This window comes from Tribolium castaneum, chromosome 3, assembly GCF_031307605.1.
Source record: "Tribolium castaneum strain GA2 chromosome 3, icTriCast1.1, whole genome shotgun sequence".
Classification (NCBI taxonomy): domain Eukaryota; kingdom Metazoa; phylum Arthropoda; class Insecta; order Coleoptera; family Tenebrionidae; genus Tribolium; species Tribolium castaneum.
In genome coordinates, this window is record NC_087396.1 from 21,145,594 (window position 1) to 21,159,884 (window position 14,291).

General features: G+C 34.7%; 4 protein-coding genes across 4 annotated transcripts; all 4 read right to left on the reverse strand.

Annotated features, from left to right (window-relative positions):
* Positions 1–1,579: 1,579 nt before the first annotated feature.
* Positions 1,580–2,880, reverse strand: LOC103313593 (uncharacterized). Its single transcript, XM_008197252.3, has 2 exons — positions 2,076–2,880; positions 1,580–2,030 (listed from the first exon to the last, which is right to left on the reverse strand). The coding sequence occupies exons 1-2, from the start codon at positions 2,847–2,849 to the stop codon at positions 1,599–1,601; spliced, it is 1,206 nt and encodes a 401-aa protein (XP_008195474.3). The 5' UTR covers positions 2,850–2,880; the 3' UTR covers positions 1,580–1,598.
* A 777-nt stretch (positions 2,881–3,657) lies between these two features.
* On the reverse strand, positions 3,658–6,958 carry LOC103313592 (hypothetical protein). The gene is made up of 2 exons (XM_008197251.3): positions 6,161–6,958; positions 3,658–6,111 (listed from the first exon to the last, which is right to left on the reverse strand). Exons 1-2 carry the CDS (start codon positions 6,920–6,922, stop codon positions 5,671–5,673), a joined length of 1,203 nt encoding a protein of 400 aa, XP_008195473.2. The 5' UTR covers positions 6,923–6,958; the 3' UTR covers positions 3,658–5,670.
* A 1,318-nt stretch (positions 6,959–8,276) lies between these two features.
* Positions 8,277–9,605, reverse strand: LOC662997 (uncharacterized). The gene is made up of 2 exons (XM_015981510.2): positions 8,777–9,605; positions 8,277–8,719 (listed from the first exon to the last, which is right to left on the reverse strand). Exons 1-2 carry the CDS (start codon positions 9,548–9,550, stop codon positions 8,291–8,293), a joined length of 1,203 nt encoding a protein of 400 aa, XP_015836996.2. The 5' UTR covers positions 9,551–9,605; the 3' UTR covers positions 8,277–8,290.
* Positions 9,606–11,259: 1,654 nt separating this feature from the next.
* On the reverse strand, positions 11,260–12,711 carry LOC107397414 (uncharacterized). The gene is made up of 2 exons (XM_015981511.2): positions 11,866–12,711; positions 11,260–11,815 (listed from the first exon to the last, which is right to left on the reverse strand). The coding sequence occupies exons 1-2, from the start codon at positions 12,631–12,633 to the stop codon at positions 11,384–11,386; spliced, it is 1,200 nt and encodes a 399-aa protein (XP_015836997.2). The 5' UTR covers positions 12,634–12,711; the 3' UTR covers positions 11,260–11,383.
* Between the last annotated feature and the right edge of the window lie 1,580 nt (positions 12,712–14,291).

Sequence of the window (14,291 nt, forward strand, 5' to 3'; positions counted from 1 at the left end):
GTATGATAAAACTAATTAAGCACATCATCAACTGCTTTAAAAATGTGATCATTTTTCAAGAATAAATTTTTTCGAAAATATTTTGGTTTTTGAGTTATTAAAAAAATTGATTTATATTGATCTTTTCCCAACATTTCACTACTGGAATAAAGTTATTTTACCTTACAGGTGTGACTTTTTAGGTACAATATCATTGTTTTCGGTGAGAAAACACACGAGAGATAATGCTGTCAGATTGCTTTCAAATAGCAATTTTGGATGTTAATTAGCACGTTTTCTGAAATGTAGTTATCGAAAGACCAAATGCAATATATGTGTCGGAGATAAGAATAATAATTGGGAACTAGATAACAGAGAATCAAGTAAACACCTGAAATTCAATCACACACTCAAAAAATTCTTTTTCAATTTTTATTACTTTCATTGTAATCAATAATAAAGTGTAAACCTACGGCCACCGGAAATTATACAATGTGGTCAAAAATGGTTGTTCGTCAAGTCGACTATGTGACTATTGTAGTCTAAATATTGTCACTTTTGTCAAATTTTTGAATTCGTTTTTCACTTACTTTTTTTGCATTTTTCGGCAAAATATCAAGTCTGGGTTTTGTCTTCATTTGTATTTTATTTTTCCGTGACTTTTGTTGTTATGTACTTTTATAGTCTTTAGATTCGAAGACTTTTTGCATAATTCGGAAGTAAAATTACCGTTGGGGGCGCCACTGAGCTAGGTCGAAAACAGTAACCATAAATGGCGGGAAAATATTTATTCGAATATTTTGAGCGTTGTACGAATTTTGGGGCTTCACAATTATTGCATTGCCTATGCGGAATAATCATTGCATCTTTGATGCAAGAAACGTATGTTGACAAATGAGAGATGACGAGGAAAACACGAATAACGAATGACTGTTTGGTTCACTTTCTTTATTGGAAAATTATTACAAAGACATTGAAAAGCCTACCTTTTGGCATAATTTACGTTTAAATGTATCAGCAGTTGTTAATCTTTATTGTAGTTTTGTAGATTTACCGCAGCATTTCATGATTTTTTCAGTGGAAAATTCTAACCTAAAATTCGTAACACTTCACTAATTTATTGGTTTCTTGAGCCAAACTTTGTGTTCGCTGTGATCCTTTACTTATAATCTTTAATTAGACAACTGTTTGATAACACTTTGTAATCAAAATTTAAATATTTTTCACTTTTTATTCACTTTCAAGTTCCAACAATAAACACTTTATACCACGAAAAACTACAGAACCAAAGTCAACGCTAGTATTTACCACCACGTACTTTTAAAGTAATTCTTTCTATTGTAAGTAATTAACACTATACACGCAAAATTGTTGAACAATTCATTAAATGTCAGTTAAATGTGGCATTACGAAAATTTCATTACTGTTTTCGACATAGTTCAAAAGTCATCACCAGAGGGCGTCTAGTTAATTTTATTTCCGAATTTCGACGAATTTGTCACTTTGACGATTAAATTTCATAGGTGACTTGATGAATTTTTGAACACATTGTATATAAAATAAGTATCTATAAGGCATAAAAGATAATAAGAAACGTAACAAAGTGCTTGAAAATTTATTTAGATTAAACCTTGTTCGACTACATATTTCGTGATATACAACCGCCGTTTTTTGTAGTCTTCTGTATTCTTGATTGGTAAATTGAAAACGTCCGCCATATCTTCGCCACTTTCGACCGAATCGACCAAATCGGGGACCTCGTCTTTGTCGCTTTGCACAAATTTGTGAATTATATTCGTGATTATTACTCCGTAAAAGCTGTACTTTTTCCAGTCATTTACCAAATCCTCAAAAGGGTACAAATCGGGGTTACTTCCCAATTTCTTCAAATGGTCTCGTAACGAACTGTGGTACAGTTGTAAAATTTTATCCAAATCGTTAATGTCCTCCTCGGAAATACAAGCGAAGAGAAAATACGACAAGTCATAAATTGGCGAAGTTAGGTAAATCAACTGCCAGTCGATCATCACAAAATCCGCCGGTTCTCCGTTCTAGAAAAATAAATTAAAAAAAAGCCAACACGGAAAACCACTCACGATGTGGTAATGCATGAAGTTATTATTCCAGCAGTCGCCATGTGTTAGCACCTTCATCCCAGTCACAATTTCCCTCAAATTCTCCCAAAACGGCCGAATCCTCCGCTTGGAATCCTTCCACTTCCTCAAAACCCCATCCTCGAGCGCACCCGCCATCAAATCAGTTATTTCATCAAAGTTCCGCTCCATTGTCGTGATCATATCGGACGTTTTCATAAATTTGACGAAAAAATCAAACGGTTTTTTAGCCAAACTCTCAAACCTTTGTGGTTCTTGGTCGCGCATTGCGATCGAAATCGCGTGCAATTTCCCGTAAGCTGACGCCACCAAATCAATGTGTTTTCTTGTAAGCGGAATTTTGCGGTCCCACAGGACGTAACCCTTCTTTTTCAAATTATCCATCGCAATTATTTCCATATCGCCGCTGATCAACGTCCCGTAACACTTTACCACGTTATCGAACCCGTTCTCCACACCTCTCTCCCTTTGAAAACGCACAAAATCGGGGTAAACAGTTTCGTAGAACAAAATTTCGTTCAAATAAGCCTCCTGAACTGGCGATTTCTCGCGCAGGAGTTTACTCTTCTTTGCACATTTTAGCACGAGATTGTGTTTTTTGGCGGTGTTTTCAGTCACTTGGACGAAAAGGATGTCTCCAAGGTAGCCATCACCCTTTTCCGAGTTTCCCTCAATTTTCACCGAGAAGTTATCAGCGTTTTTCAAAATTTTGGCCAACCACGATTTTACCTCGATCTCGTTGCTAGTGTGGGACATTTTTGCGCAAAACTGCGATAAAGTACACCAGACAATGCTTATAAGGACGAGATAACCCAGTGACTTAACAGTTTCGCGATAGTCAACAATTATTTGCACTTAATTTATCTAATGATGCGTTCAGGCATAAATCAGATAACTTTTTGGTTTTGCGAAATGAAGGAAAATTTCTTGCTGCAAACTTTATGGTGGATACGAATGAACTGCTAGGTAAATTATTTTCTATGAAAACTAGCTAACAATTTTTTTTGTTATAGAATACATTTTTTTTAATCTCGAAAAATATTTTAATTTTGCTATGCAAACTCCATCTCATCAAAAAGCTTATCAAAAATATCCATACATAAAAAAAATGGTCTTTTATTTCAAATATGCGTACTTTAACTAAAAATCAACTATTTACTAAAACTACAAAGTATTCTGAATTTTTCGGTTGTAAATTTGCCAAAAAATATTCATAGGTGACTTTGCAGTGATTTTTCAAAAATTGTTTTTTTTATGACGAAAAGTTGAATAATTCCGAAACGAAAAGAAATAGACCTGTAGTAGTTTATATAAAGTTACATTATTTTTTGCGTAGAATCTAATTATGCAAAAGTATATAGTGTTTTATTAAAAAAAAATAACTTTGGATCACCACACTGTGTACAACACCATAAATAATCTTTAGCAATAGATATTTACTGTTTTCTACTTAGCTATTTTTATTTTGATTTAGAGTTTACTAAGTATTATTATTATTAATTTCCCCCAGCGTTTACAATTTATTCTTAGGAAGTGCTAGCGTTTAAAGAAATAACTTAGCGTGTATTTTTCCCAAACTTTATTTTCAGAGAAATTTGTGGGCAAAATGCTCGAACACGTCCTTGATCCTTCGATTGTAGACGTCCAGATTTTGCATCTTAATCTGGAACGAGTCCTTGAAATCCTCGCCCTTTTCGGCCGTTTCCATCAAATCCGGGGCTTCGCTCGAATCACACAGACTGATTTTGAGCAAGAAAAGCGACTGGACTAGGCCGTACTTCCCAAACTCCCTCCAATGCTCCTTGAGTTTTTTGAAAGGGAAAAGGGCCTCAGCATCACAGCCTAAATCGGCCAAAAAGTCGCAAAAACTCGAATGGTACGCTTGGAGAATAAAATCGAAATTTTCTAAAACTTTTGCGTCTATTATTTTCTATGAAAACTAGCTAACAATTTTTTTTGTTATAGAATACATTTTTTTAATCTCGAAAAATATTTTAATTTTGCTATGCAAACTCCATCTCATTAAAAAGCTTATCAAAAATATCCATACATAAAAAAAATGGTCTTTTATTTCAAAAACATGAGTTATTCAACTTTTTTTTAGAACATCCTGTATATTATCTGCGTACTTTAACTAAAAATCAACTATTTCCTAAAACTACAAAGTATTCTGAATTTTTCGGTTGTAAATTTGCCGAAAAATATTCATAGGTGACTTTGCAGTAATTTTTCAAAAATTGTTTTTTTTATGACGAAAAGTTGAATAATTCCGAAACGAAAAGAAATAGACCTATAGTAGTTTATATAAAGTTACATTATTTTTTTGCGTAGAATCTAATTATGCTAAAATATATAGTGTTTTATTAAAAAAAATTAACTTTGGTTCATCACACTGTAAACAACACCATAAATAATCTTTAGCAATAGATATTTACTGTTTTCTACTTAGCTATTTTTATTTTGATTTAGAGTTTACTAAGTATTATTATTATTAATTTCCCCCAGCGTTTACAATTTATACTTAGGAAGTGCCAGCGTTTAAAGAAATAACTTAGCGTGTATTTTTTTCCAAACTTTATTTTCAGAGGAATTTGTGGGCAAAATGCTCGAACACGTCCTTGATCCTCCGATTGTAGACGTCCAGATTTTGCATCTTAATCTGGAACGAGTCCTTGAAATCCTCGCCCTTTTCGGCCGTTTCCATCAAATCGGGGGCTTCGCTCGAATCACACAGACTGATTTTGAGCAGGAAAAGCGACTGGACTAGGCCGTACTTCCCAAACTCCCTCCAATGCTCCTTGAGTTTTTTGAAAGGGAAAAGGGCCTCAGCATCACAGCCTAAATCGGCTAAAAAGTCGCAAAAACTCGAATGGTACGCTTGGAGAATAAAATCGAAATTTTCTAAAACTTTTGCGTCTATTATTTTCTATGAAAACTAGCTAACAATTTTTTTTGTTATAGAATACATTTTTTTAATCTCGAAAAATATTTTAATTTTGCTATGCAAACTCCATCTCATTAAAAAGCTTATCAAAAATATCCATACATAAAAAAAATGGTCTTTTATTTCAAAAACATGAGTTATTCAACTTTTTTTTAGAACATCCTGTATATTATCTGCGTACTTTAACTAAAAATCAACTATTTCCTAAAACTACAAAGTATTCTGAATTTTTCGGTTGTAAATTTGCCGAAAAATATTCATAGGTGACTTTGCAGTAATTTTTCAAAAATTGTTTTTTTTATGACGAAAAGTTGAATAATTCCGAAACGAAAAGAAATAGACCTATAGTAGTTTATATAAAGTTACATTATTTTTTTGCGTAGAATCTAATTATGCTAAAATATATAGTGTTTTATTAAAAAAAATTAACTTTGGTTCATCACACTGTAAACAACACCATAAATAATCTTTAGCAATAGATATTTACTGTTTTCTACTTAGCTATTTTTATTTTGATTTAGAGTTTACTAAGTATTATTATTATTAATTTCCCCCAGCGTTTACAATTTATACTTAGGAAGTGCCAGCGTTTAAAGAAATAACTTAGCGTGTATTTTTTTCCAAACTTTATTTTCAGAGGAATTTGTGGGCAAAATGCTCGAACACGTCCTTGATCCTCCGATTGTAGACGTCCAGATTTTGCATCTTAATCTGGAACGAGTCCTTGAAATCCTCGCCCTTTTCGGCCGTTTCCATCAAATCCGGGGCTTCGCTCGAATCACACAGACTGATTTTGAGCAAGAAAAGCGACTGGACTAGGCCGTACTTCCCAAACTCCCTCCAATGCTCCTTGAGTTTTTTGAAAGGGAAAAGGGCCTCAGCATCACAGCCTAAATCGGCCAAAAAGTCGCAAAAACTCGAATGGTACGCTTGGAGAATGAAATCGAAATTTTCTAAAACTTTTGCGTCAGCGCAACAGTAGAGAAAATAGGACAAGTCGATGACTGGAGACCCGACTCGCACCAGCTGGAAGTCGAGGAAGGAGATTTCCGTCGGTCTTGACTTGTCCTCGCCCTAAAGCAACACATTCTCGTGATGCAATTAATTCAAGAAAAATAATTACCTCGTATTTGAACATGAAATTGTTATTCCAGCAATCGCCATGTAATAGCACCGAAGGTTCGGTGTTTTCGTCCGAAAGCCCGACCAAAATCCGCTCAAAATCCTCCTCTAAGCCGTCAAATTTCTGCAAAATTTCAGGCTCAAGTAGCGTCTTCACGTGTTCAAACTCCTTGCGATAAACGCCAATCAGGTCAGCTTTCGTGATAAAAAGCCCGAACAGATCGTTCAAATTTCGCCCAAGACTGTTAAAGACCGCCGGTTTTTTCTCCTTCAAACCGAGCGACAAGGCGTGATATTTGCCATAATTGCGAAAAACCATCAGAACGTGGTCAAGATTCATCGCTTGTTTGCGGTCATGTAACTCAAAACCGTCACTTTTCAAGTTTTGCAAAATCACAGCTTCGCGCGTCAGCTCGCTCGAAACACTGAAACACTTCGGGACGTTGCTGAAGGCCTTCTGGACGCCTCTCTGTCTTTGAAACTCGTCCAGCAGCGGGAAAATCTTGCTGTAGAAGAAGATCTCGCGGTCGTAGGCCTCCTTGATCGGCGTTTGCTTGCGCAGCTCGTCGCTTTTTTTCGCCGATTTGATGACGAGATCGTAGGTTTTCCCGCTGGTTTCCACTTTGAGGAACGTCACTTCGCCCAAATAGCCGTCCCCTTTGGTTGTGTTGCCCCCAATGGCGAGCTTATAGTCGGGGATTTGGAGCGAGGTCATCATTTTGTCCACCCAGAGGTGGAGATCGTCCAGAGTTGCAGCACTCATTGTTTTCACTAGTCATTGCATGACAGGGATGGGTTTTCTTATATAGAAGGTCTCGGGGGCAAAGTTTCCTTTACAAGGAGTAATTAACTGAGAAAATGCTTGAATTGGCAATTACATGTTGGTTTTTGCAAGTTTTGATTGTTTGCTGGTCTAAATATTGTCAATTGAAAAATTACATTCATAAAGAGTAATAAGGGGGCACGTTACGTAACCGCACACATGTATTATTAAATTGAAAACACTTTTATTAGCGGCGGTTTGATGTAATGTAAACAATTCGTAATAAGGGGGCACCATTTCAACAATACAAATTTTAGAACCTCAAGTTTTTTTTATATAAATGTCGTAGAAATAATAGTAATAATAGTGTAATTTTTTTAATTTTGTGCCTAAGCACACGTTTACTGTACTTGTATTTTTGAAAAGTATTTTTGTTCCTGATTACAACGATATCCGTAATTTGTAATTTAAGAAAAAAGCGTTTTTGCAAAGAGTGCTCTTAAAATAAATGTTGTTTAGCAAACTATTTTTTTGACAATTTTGACAGTTCTAAGAAGTATGCGAGGAGAATTTTGATAACTTTGTCTTGTTTTGTTTTGCGAAAAATAAACCTTTAACTTATCGTGTCATTTAGTTTTTAAATAAAGCTTAGCGAGTTTAATTAAACCTCCAAAATGTAATTTGTTTAAAACAAAATTGTTGTCCTTTTTTCCAAAGCACTCTTCGCAAAAATACTTTTTTCTCCATTTTAATTAGCACGTAAGATTTGGTCATATCATGTGATACATCGTTGTAATCAAAAATAAAAACACTTTTCAAAAATATAAAAAGCGAATATAGGTTTCATAAGAAAAACCAAAGTTGTGTGTTGTAAATCTGACATCAAGGACGCCTTGGAAAAACACGATGACAGATTTAGATTCCTTGTAAAAAAGTGTTTGAAGAATGTTAAAAACGTCTAGTCCTTTTGGTTTTCGCTTGAAAAAATAAAAACGAAAATTACCTACAAACTTTAGTTTTTTTCCAATATTTCAAAAACTAAAAATGACACATCAAATTTTCTTTCTGATATTTGTTTAGTATAAAAATATGCAACTTTGCCCAAAATTAACCGAACTTGTATCTCTTATAATAACTGAGATCCCCATGGTGATGCATGAAAAACGAACACCCTGTATGATATTTGGACTCCAGGCTCAGCTGAATTTTTTGCCATCTTATTATTTAATTTACTATCAAAATAAAAAAAAATAAAATAAAATAGAGATCTACAGTAGAAATGAAAATATTATATTCTGTGTTTTGAATGAATGTATTGATGGAATTGTTAAATAAAAAGTCGGTTGTTAAATGGTAATTTTTTATTTTTTAAATAAGTTTGTTCTTTGCTGCACAGCTCACGATCGCTCTCATCCTCTGCTTCAGTAGTTTTTTATTCGCGACTTCGAACTGGAAAGCTGTGAATTGGCCGTTTTCTGGCGGTTTGGCCAAATCTGGTGCCTCCTCCTTTTCGGCCGTACAAACTTTCATAACGATCGAACTAAACATAATTCCGAATTTGCTCAAATTCGCCCAATCGTCAAAAAATTGATTTCTGGGATATAAACTGTCGCTGGAGCCCAATTGGGTTAGAAAGCTCGTAAAACATTTGTGGTAATGTTCCAAAATTTTGGTCAAATCGTCCAAATCATTTTCGGAAGTACATGAAAAAATAAAGTGGGATAAATCCAAAATTGGCGACGCTAATCGGCTTATCTGCCAGTCGATTATTGAAACTTTGATCGGATTATCATTTTCCTGGAAGAAATAATAAAGTTATGCTAATAATGAAGGAAATGGCGTAAAAAGCCTTACGTCGTAAAAAAACAAGAAATTGTTATTCCAACAGTCGCCATGTGTGATGACTTTGAAGCCTTCATAACTCAACATTTCCCGAAAAAACGTCTGAATGCTATTTTTCAAGTTCCTCCACTTTTGCAAAACAAGCTGATCCAAGTCATTCTGGAGCAAATCGTGCATCTCTTCAACTGCATTTTGCAAAGTCTCAAGCATTGGGTTTTTATTGTCACGCCCCAGATCATTGAAAATATCGTAATGTTTGACCAACTTCTCAAAGTTTTGGGGTTCCTGGTCTTTCAAAGCCACTGAAACCGCATGGAACTTTGCGTAGTCGAGAATCACCAGCTCGACATGGTCCCTGGTCATGGGTTTCTTCCTGTCCCATAAACAGTACCCACTTTTGGTCAGATTTTCAAACACTAGGACATCCTTAACCCCTGATAAAGTCCCATAACATTTGGGGACACCCTTAAATGGGTTCTTTAACCCCCGATTTGTTTGGAATTGGACAAAGTTTGGGAACACACTCTCATAGAAGTACTTTTCGTTGTTGAAAAAAACCTTCATGGGGGAGAATTCACGAAGAATGTCGCTGTCTTTGCTGGACTTCACTGCAAGGTCGTAGCTTTCGGTGGTACCGCCGTTTTTACCATGAATATGGACGAAGAAAATATCGCCCATGTAACCATCGCCCTTTTCGGAGTGCCCCACAAGTGTCACTACGATTTGGGTCAAGTTTTTGAAACACGATTCGAGCCACGCTTTGATTTCACGCTCGTTGTAATTCATTTTGAGATTGGGATAAAACTTTCCAAAGTCAGGTTATAAGTATCAACGAGGCGATAATAATATCAAGTGTTTATTCAAGGCAGAGAACAAAAGAAAATTACTGTCATTAAGCAATTATTTGAATAGTTTGATCAAAAATGGAAAAATGTACCATGACTATCTTGAAACAAAATTTAAGTCACTGACTTGAAAGCAAACAACATTGGTACGAACTATCTATAGTGCTTCAAAAAATGCTAAAAAAGATACAGAGTAACAAGTGAAACAGAAAAGTTTTACAAATCGAATCATAAGCACAAATTGATGAATTTATCCAGTTGATTATTTTGCCAATTCATTTAGGTATATACAGTCTGAGCCAGAAGTGACACACAAAATTAAAATTTTATTATAGGTTATTTTTTTTAATCTTCAAACAAGTCGATTTTTAATAGTCAAAACATTCAAAAAATAAAGAAAAAAATTTTAAAAAATAAAATAAAAAATAGAAAATTTTACACAAAGGCATTTTTTCAGGTCTTTTTTTATTTTATGAAGAATGACAGTTGTACATGATGATTCTTCTAAGACCTACTTAAAAAAACTTTTTAACTTCCTATGTAGCCACCGCTTAAAACATAATTCAGTTTCTTTGTCCAAAGTTTTATTATCAAAGGTTCAACCCTTTACAATAAACTAATAACTTTTTTGTATTTATTTAGAAATTTTTTCGTTTTTAGTTTAATAAAAACAAGAAAAAAAACTTGATTTTTGGTCTGAAAACGGGAGTTAGGTTCTCAGAACTTTCAAAAATATTATCATTTTTAAATAAACGTTTAGAAAAGTTAAATTTTTGGTAATTTTTGACCAAATGTGGTGATTTTTTCGGTCTAGTTTAATAAAGACAAGAAGAAAAACTTTATTTTTTGGCCTAAAAACGTTTAAACCGTCAGAATTTGCACAAAAAGTTCATTTTTGACACAATTCTGTGATTTGTTATTTTATATTTTAATAAATTTTGCACCATAATTGAGTTTTACTGAACAAGCGCGTATTTTTTTGGTCATTTCTATCCAAATTTGGTGAGTTTTTCGTTCTAGCTCAACAAAAACAGGAGAAAAAACTTGATCTTTGGTCTAAAACCTCAAAATTTGCAAAAATAATATCATTTTTGACATAATTCTCTGATTTAATGGTTAATTTTTTTTTAAATTTGCACAGTAATTGAGCTTTTGCTAAATAAACGCTTAAAAAAATACATTTTTCATCATTTTTGATCAAATTTGGTATTTTTTTCGTTATAGTTTATAAAAACAAGGAAAATAAACTTGATTTTTGGTTATAAAAAAAAGTGTAAGAATTAAATTTTCTACAAAAAACGTCCGCGTCACAATATTTCTGTTTGCAACGGCTTTGTAACAATAACTTTTTTTTTATTCTTTAATATTTAAATTCATTTTTAATACTACCAGAAGAATAAAGAAGAAAACAAAAATGTCGGTTGTCTTTTAAAAAAACTAAAAATGACGACATTACTCAAAAGTCAAAAAAATAATTTATGTCATGAACCAAAATACAAATTTTGCGCAAAACTTTTGGTTCAGTCTGTGCATGGCTTGTTATTTAAGAGAGCAAATACCAAACTGAAACACCCGATATAAAAGGTAAAACTGAAGAGTTGGCAAAAATCGCAATTAAATAGTTTGTCCAAGGTAAATAAATAAATTAAATACGACTAGGTTTTGTTTTTATTATAATTTATAAGTAATCACAATTTGCAAAAAACTGCAAAAATATTTACAAAGTTAATTTAACTCAACAACCTTCACACCCATAATAGCGCTTCGAGGCCGCTCAGAGAGCCCCAATTTCAAACATGTGCCGCACAAGACCTCGAATCCTCGAATAATAATCCGTCTCATTAAACTTCATATTGGCAAAAACTTCGTTAATTTCGTCCATTTCGAATCCGTCAGTGAGGTCAATAATATCCTCTTTGTGCGTGAGCTTCATTCGGAGAATCGAAAACGACATAATCATTCCGAACTTTGCGTATTTCTTCCAATCGGCTTTGAGCGCCTCAAAAGGGTACAGTTTGTGGGGATCACTGCCCAGTTCTGTGACACAATCCGAGAAACTGTCGTGGTAAATGCGCAAATAGTGGTCCAAGTTGTCAAAAATCTGCTTCGAAGCCCCGGAATAGAGACAGTACGAGAGGTCGCACACCGGACTCCCGGACTTCATCAACTGCCAGTCAATGAGTCTGATGTCTGTGACGGTCCCGCCCTGTGATGGTAAAAATTTGGGTTCGTTTAACCCGGAGTAAAGTGACTTACTTGGTACTTGAACATCATGTTGTTGCTCCAACAATCGCCGTGCAACAACGCGGAGTATTCCGGCTCAGAGGCGATGCAAGAAGCGAAGAAATCCACAATGTTATCCCCGGAGTATTTCCGGTATGCGTCAATGACATCGTCGTCCTCGCCCGGAACGAACGCCTTCCCCACCACTTTGCCCATTTCCACCAAATGTTCCGGGAAAAACTTCTTCCCCAGAAACTCGCCATAGACATTGAACAACCCCTTGGCCAGTTTCTCGTACTTTTCCGGCTCTTGGTCACGCAAGGCGAACGACAAGGCGTGAAAACGCCCATAAGTCTTGAAAATCAACTCGACGTGCTTCTCGTCCAGCTCCACAGTTTTATCAAAACACTCGAACCCTTTCTCTTTTAGATTTTCCAGTGCGAGCATTTCGCGGTTCTCGTCCACCACGGTCTTGTAGCACTCCGGGACAAAGTCCGGTGTCGTTCCGGCGAATTTCCGGAAGGCGGAGCACAGGTGCGTGTAGAAGTACGTTTCGTTCTGGAACGATTTCCGGATGGGGGCCAACTCCCGGATTTTTTCCTCCACGAACGCCGCCTTGATCACGAACTGGTGGCGGTGGCCGTGTGGGTCGGCGACCGTGACCATGAAGATCTCCCCCAGGTAGCCCTCGCCCTTCTGGTTGGTGGTGATGGAGGTGATGGTGGGGTTTTTCACCCCGATGTGCTCCGAAACGCTGGTAATGAAGGTGGCGATGTCGGGACGCACTTTTAAGGCTTCCATTTTTGAATGAGATGTAATTTGTTGATGGGAGGTGTATTTATAGGAGTGAGGGAGTGACGTAGCGCTAATGCGAAAGGACGGTTCAAGTTATTTGAGCTGTTATTAGACGAGATAATCAGGAATTTAATTCATGTTTTGGTGCGGATAGTTACGTAAGGTTGCGTTTGGTTTTATAATTTTGACAAATTGTAAGTTTTATATTACAATGTTTTGCATTTTGCAAATCAAAATTGGCGTCACGTGTGTGACTATTATCTGTGATAAAAAATGATCTGTGTTTGGAATTAATTGAAAAATGCAAGGACATGAACAAATTTTAATTTAAATCTGACTCGTGCGCATCTGCGTTGTTTCCTTCGCACGAGGTCGTCCAAATATTTAAACAATTCTTACAATTTTATTTTAAAAAATCGGAAAACAACAAAAATTACATTTGTTATTACTGTTGGCTGGTTATTAAAAACTTGAAACGACTATTTAATTTGTTTATTTACTACTAAGTGAGCCCCTATAGAACACAGCCACTTTTAAGGTAAAACACCCCGATTTTTCAGGTAGTTAAAAAAAGTAAAAAATATCAAGCAAAATAACCCGATTTTCCAGGTAGTTAAAAAAGTTAAAATTTACCTTAAAAATTAGCTGTGTGCTGAAGGGGTTAGCGTGCAAAATTTTTTATGTTAAAAATCGTGGGTGATTTTCCTTAAAATTTTAGACTTTTCGAACTACCTTGAAAATCAGGCTATTTTATTACTTCTAGTTACCCTTGAAAATCGGGCGTGTTTTCGCGGTTTTTTTGCTTTTTTGTTTATCCTTGAAAATCGGGGTGTTTTGCTTGAAATTTTGATGTTTTTTTAAGCACACGGGAAAATCGGGGGTATTTTAATGATTATTTTAACTTTTTTAACTACCTGGAAAATCGGGTTATTTTGCTTGATATTTTTTACTTTTTTTAACTACCTGGAAAATCGGGGTGCTTTGCTTGATATTTTTTACTTTTTTTAACTACCTGGAAAATCGGGGTGTTTTACCTTAAAAGTGGCTGTGTTCCATAGGGGCTCACTTAGTAGTTTATTTTGTTACGTATTCCATGACGTTCAGAATGTTTTTATCAAAATCTCAAAATAAAGATTGTCTTTGGTAAGATAGTACTAAAAATAGTACAAAATAAATGGATGATGATTTAAACAATTTAAACAATAAATTAATGTTTTCTTCGTATTCTCCACACGCCACTGGTTTAAAAGTTATAAAAAACATTGACTATTATCGATTATCTAGAAACGAGTCATGGATGGCTTGGAAATTATTATTATTAATTATTATTATTAAATGTTATTATTAAATATTGCATCTAGTTGCATTATAGGAAAAAATCATTGCTTGATTCTAAACACATCTAAATTTACACAAAAAATATTTCGCAAAACTAAATAGCAAAAAAGACGTTTTGAGACGTAAAAAATTAGTAGTTAATAAAATGAATACCACAACATAAAAAAATTAAATAAAAACCATTATTTGCTTACCATGGTTTATTTTTTGTAACAATCATATTTTTTCTACAATTTGTCATAACTAAAATTAATTAATTAGTATTAAGTAGCTGCAAAAATCACCATTTCTTATCATTTGTGAGAATGAGCCAACAAGCTATGCTT